Raw genomic sequence first — 5,806 nt, 5'->3', positions numbered from 1 at the left:
TAACTATCTAAGTTTGTTCTAATTTCATCCTATCATTCATAATCATCATCTTTAATTTAGCTTTCATTAATCATCATTAACTTTCATTAATCATCTTTTTTTTTTTTGATAATTTTGTTTTATTGCTTGTACCATTGTGGTACTCTCTTTGATGGCAGTACACGAGGGTAGTCAAGAAGTTCTAAAACAAAACATGCTAGTTACACATGCTAGTTACACATACTGCATCATAGTCTAAAAGATGAGAAGATGGGAAGATGAGAAGAGGTCATCATAGCCACGCAAGAAATTCAGATTCACGAGCCAATCCTTTTTTTGCCAAGGAATCAGCAACTACATTGGAGCTTCTTTTCTTGTGAACAATATTGATATTCAGCCAGTTCTTTCTCGCGTTTCGAATGAAATTGAGTTGGAAGCTAAGGTTCCAAGGCCCACCCTTACCCTCGTTGCACCATGAGACCGCGTTTGCCGAATCGGACTCAATTAGGATAGCCATGTACTTTATTTGCTCACTGTTAAGAGATATTTGAATTGCTCGGTATATTGCAATGATTTCAGCTGAATTAATTTCAATAGGGGGGATTGGGCATGAGAATAAACACACAAAATCACCTCTGGGATTCCTCAAAATTCCCCCTATTGCTGACAGATTTTTTCGCGGATCAACTGAGGCGTCTACATTCCATTTAATGGAAGTCGATTGCGGGGGAGACCAAAGTGCTGTTGGTCCAAATGAACAAGAGGTGCGTGCTCCCTCATCCCAAAAGAGACATTGTGGATTACGCAGTACTTCATTTGCCGAATATGGGAACTTGTCATTCCAGCCCTTAAGCCACCAACTCAAACGCAGTAGGACGAGTTCTTGCAGTTGCTTGATAGAGGATGATGTGTTGTTGAAAATGCGAGCATTGCGCTCCTTCCAAACAGTCCATACTATTACAAAAAAAGATGCGAACCATATTTTTTTACAAAATTTACCTTTGGTGCTGAAGTTCCATTGATCAAAAGCATCACGAAGGCTCAGGGGGAAGACCCATTGGAGGTTCCAGATTCCCAGCCACCAGAACCAAAGTTGTCGGGCCATGGAGCAGTGTAATAACAGGTGATTACAGCTTTCTGGATACGAGAAACAAAGGGGGCAGAGAGCTTCATTGCTTGGAAGAATACCAATTTTCACCAATTTCTCTCTTGTGTTAAGTTTTCCAAGCAAGGCCATCCAGGTGAAGATTTCGATTTTGTGTGGTACAAGACCCTTCCAAAGCCCTTTGACAGCATCATGTTGAGAGGATGATGATTTTTTTGCAAGTTCGAAGCAGAACGATTTCACCGAGAATGAGCCCAAATAATGGGGAGTCCATACATGTTTGTCGTTGTTGTGTAAGGATAGATAAGCCTTTTCAAGGAGATGGTGGAGTGAGTTGCGCTCTTCAATGTCCCTGGGTCTTAATACACGGTTCCATGAGAAATTCCAGACCCAAGTACAACCGTCCCAAAAGCCGAGAGAGGCTATCGTGGCTAGCTGATTTGTGGCTATGGAGAATAGCCTTGGGAAGATTGCATTAAGGGGAAGATCGGTTATCCACAGGTCATACCAAAAATAAGTTTGTCGCCCATTACCTACTCGTTTTTTGGTGCCAGTTGATGCAAGTTGCATTGCATCTTTGTTTTTTGTAATGGCATTGCAAATGTTTTTCCACGGTCCCCCTTTGAGAGGTGTGATAATATTTTGAGTGTTGAAATGTTGTGGAAGTTTATATTTTTCTTGAACAATCCTTCTCCACAAAGCATCCGGCTCATGAAGGTACCTCCACACCCATTTGAACAAGAGAGCTAAATTCTTGTGGAGCAAATTCCCAACACTTAGACCACCTAGAGACTTTGGTAGTTGTATCATTTCCCATGCGACAGGAGCAATAGGATTTGTATCCGTATGACCACACCACAAAAATCTTCTCTGAATTTTGTTAATCTCGTCTATTATTCCTTTTGGGATGGCAAACAATGACATGTAGTAGATTGGAAGGTTGGAGAGGGAGGCTTTGATTAGCGTGACCCTCCCGCCAATTGATAGAAGTCTTCCCTTCCATGTAGAAAGTTTTCTGTTGATGCGCAAGATTATTGGGGCCTAAGTTTTTTTCACCGAAACATTGCCACCTATGGGTAAGCCCAAATAAGTAAAAGGAAGACTCCCTTTTTTACATAACAATGCATCCGCGGTATTTTGTAACCAGATTTCATCCGTATGAACACCAAGTAAGGAGCTTTTATGAAAATTTACTTGGAGTCCAGATGCCATTTGGAAGAGAATGAGCACCATTTTTATGTTGAGAAGATATTCAAGACGAGGGGGGCAAAATAAGATTGTGTCGTCGGCGTATTGTAGATGAGTAACCTTCATTCCACCTTTACATACTTCAATTCCCTCCCATAGCTTTAGATTGGAGGCCTTCTGGATGATGAGACTAAGTGTTTCAACTGCAAGATCAAAAAGGAACGGGGATAGGGGGTCCCCTTGTCGTAGTCCACGATGTAGTTTGAAAGGAGTAGTCGGCGAGCCGTTAATTAGGATGGAGGCTGAGGCACTCATGACACAAGCCCCGATCCATTTCCTCCACTGCGTCGGAAATCCCATTTGGGATAGAGTCCAGTCCATGAATTGCCAAGAAATACTATCGAAAGCCTTATGAAAATCTAGCTTTAAGATAGTTGTCTTAATGTTCCTCCTTTGGCATGAATCAATTATTTCACCTGCTACTAAAGCCCCATCCAAGATTTGCCTGCCCTTGATGAAGGATGATTGGAAGGGCCCTATAAGTGTGTCCATTACTGATTGGAGTCGTCGAGCGAGGACCTTTGCAATGATTTTGTAGATGCATCCTACCATACTTATCGGGCGGAAGTCCTTGAAACCCTCCGGATTGTCAATCTTGGCAATGAGAGCAATAAGTGCCACATTTGTTCCTTTCGGCAGCTTGCTTGTGGTCCAGAAATCCTCGACCATTCTATACACATCCTCCTTTATCACTTCCCAGGCACTTTTGACAAAACGGAAGTTAAATCCGTCGGGCCCCGGGGCCTTTTGAGGGTCGCATGAGTCTACAGCAACATCAATTTCGGCTTGGGTGACAGGAGCAGTCAACATGTCTGCTTGTTGATTTGAGAGTTTCCTGAAATTTAAGTCAGTGAAAAATGGCCGAGAGTTATCATCCTCATTGAAGATGCTCTTGAAGTATGCTATTGCTTCTTTCTTGAGACATGCACAATCAACATGGTTAGTTTCATTATTTCTTAAAAAAGTGATGTTGTTTTTTCTTTTCCTCATTGTTGCCATGGTGTGAAAATACTTGGTATTCCGGTCTCCCTCCTTAATCCATTTCGCTCGAGAGTTTTGAGCCCAGTGTGTTTCCCTCCTTTTCAGCCATAACCATAGATCTTGCTGGGCCCTTTTTCTTTCATCAATTTCAGTGTCCTCCAGGTCCCTACTGTTTGCCATTAAGTCGAGGGAATGAATCTTCTCCTCTAGAGCTGCTATGGTGAGATCGATGTGGCCAAACACCGAAGTGTTCCAGTTTTTTAGCTCCTTTTTAACTGCCCTGAGTTTATCAGCAATCCCCAAGTCACTTGCTGCTACCCATGTGTTTCTAATGAGCTTTAAACAGTCAGGATGGGTTAGCCACACATTTTGAAACCTAAAAGGTTTCGGTCCCGACTCCGAGTCTTTAGAGTTGAGAAGGAGAGGGCAGTGGTCGGAGAGTCCACGTTTCATCAGTGTCAGGTTCAAGGAAGGAAATTGAAGCATCCACTCAGTGTTTAAGAGCACCCTATCAAGCTTACTCTTTGAGTGGCCATGGAACCATGTGAAGATGCCATTGGAGGCTTGAATTTCAGTGAGGTGGGACTCATTGATGAAGTTATTAAAATCGTCAATGCTTCTTTGTGATGCTATCTGACTTCCCCGTTCTGAAATTTCCCGGATTTCATTAAAATCCCCCATTAGGAGGCATGGGAGTTGGACGAGGGATCGGAAATCTATGAGTTCAAGCCACGTTTCATTCCTCAATTCGTGACTACATGGGTTGTATACATTTATTAGGCAGCAGCGGAAGTTTGACAAGGTGATGGTGCCACAAATGGCAATCCAGTGTCTCGATATTTGTTGTGATTCTATCTGAAAAAAGTTTTCATTCCACAAAGATAGGAGTCCTCCCGAGTTCCCAATTGAGGGACTGAAAATGTGTTGTATTCCAGGTTCGTTCCATATTGAGATGATGGATTTTTCCGTGAAATTCTCTGATTTCGTTTCTTGGATAAAAACAAATGCTGGGTTATGTGTTTGGATTTTTTTGCGGAGGGAGCTACGTTTGATTTTGGAATTCAAGCCACGAATGTTCCAAGAGATTGCTAACATTTGGGTATATCTGGGTGGAATTTGAAGGTGGGCTCAGGATTGTTGGGCATCCCAGTCCTGCTTCTGCTTTGCAAGAATCCTATCAATTCTTGCTCTCAGTTCAGATGGTTCACCTTCATATTTCAAGCCAATTGTGTTTGCCATATCAATTATCTCCTGTGAAGAGATCATTATCGAAGGTTTTGATGCTTCAGTGGGATTAGGGATGGATAGTGGAGGTGGGTTGGGCAGTAGGGGATGGGATTGCGTTGTTTTTCTTTTGATGGCCTTCTTTTTGGTTTTCATGAGTCTTCTGAGCTTATGGGCATTTTTTAGATTGGGTGGTATGGTATCCTCAAAACCCGGTGGGAAAAGGGGCCCCGAAATTGATGAAGAGGAGCTTGATTTGCTTGGCTTGAGCAAAGGCCCAAATCTGTTGGAGGTCTCAAGGTGGAGAGGAGGTTCAAGGGAGTTTTGGCTTTTTTTGGGCATACTTACGTGTTTTGGAGGAGTGGGCCTGGAAGGTTTGACTGGGTTGGATTTTAAATTCTTTTTGGTAGAGGTTCTGCACGTGTCTTTTTTTGATTCAGGTGGGGTTGGTGACATATTGGGAGTGGGCCTCGGATTTGGTGAAGGGTAATCATTTAATGATGATGGGTGCTTGTTTGATAGTGGGGACAGGGGTGGTTGAAGTGGAGTGGGCTCAGGTATTTTAAGAGTTTGATTGGGAGTGATGCTTAGGGTAGAGGAAAGGGCGCCGTCTTTTTGAATGTCTAAATCATTTATGATAGGGTTATAATTCTGCTAAACTATGTCAGTAATGCTGATTCCTAGCAATTGACGGGGAGAAGACTATTTTCATAGAAAGTAAATAGAAGAAAAAGGCAAACTATGGTTAGATGATCTTGATCATATGACAGACCAACTTGAGTAAGACCATATATTCTCAAACCAATTATAAATAATATTCTATTATCAATCGCATATATGCTTGTTTGCAAACTTCTATTAGTCGTGAATCAACTCTATTCATAAAGATCAAAATGTCAAATACAAAAACCGATATGTATATCTTGAGTTCTTGACACATCAGCTAAAACACACAAGTTCGAACATAAAAACCACAATTGATTGCGTTTTAATCTTATAATAAAATAATTTTACATCAATTGATCATCCCCTGTGAATAGGATAATCCTCCCACCTTAAAGCTACTATATATCACCTCCCACAAAGTTCGATTTGATTTTGGTTAACCATATATATTAGATATTTTGAATAATACAAGTTGGAAAGATCATTTCTCTCCATTTAGCACTTGTGATTAAATATAATTACTCATATAACAACAAGCCAATGTGACATTTTTTAAAGTCTAGATGACATAAAAACAAGTTATGAATTTAAGATTGAATTGAA

The 5,806-nt window shown here is 41.3% G+C and overlaps 1 protein-coding gene across 1 annotated transcript; it reads right to left on the bottom strand.

Annotated features, from left to right (window-relative positions):
* Positions 1-271: 271 nt before the first annotated feature.
* On the bottom strand, positions 272-2,008 carry LOC125492022 (uncharacterized). The gene has a single exon (XM_048634111.1). The coding sequence runs from the start codon at positions 2,006-2,008 to the stop codon at positions 272-274; it is 1,737 nt and encodes a 578-aa protein (XP_048490068.1).
* Positions 2,009-5,806: the final 3,798 nt, after the last annotated feature.

This window comes from Beta vulgaris, chromosome 7, assembly GCF_026745355.1.
Source record: "Beta vulgaris subsp. vulgaris cultivar EL10 chromosome 7, EL10.2, whole genome shotgun sequence".
Classification (NCBI taxonomy): Eukaryota; Viridiplantae; Streptophyta; class Magnoliopsida; order Caryophyllales; family Amaranthaceae; genus Beta; species Beta vulgaris.
Note: the sequence above shows the minus strand (reverse complement) of the source record. Positions and strands in the feature narration are given on the sequence as shown.

What these genes read in the sequence shown, in the direction of transcription:
- LOC125492022 (XM_048634111.1), bottom strand. Translation starts at nt 2,008, where the DNA reads ATGTCATTGTTTGCCATCCCAAAAGGAATAATAGACGAGATTAACAAA.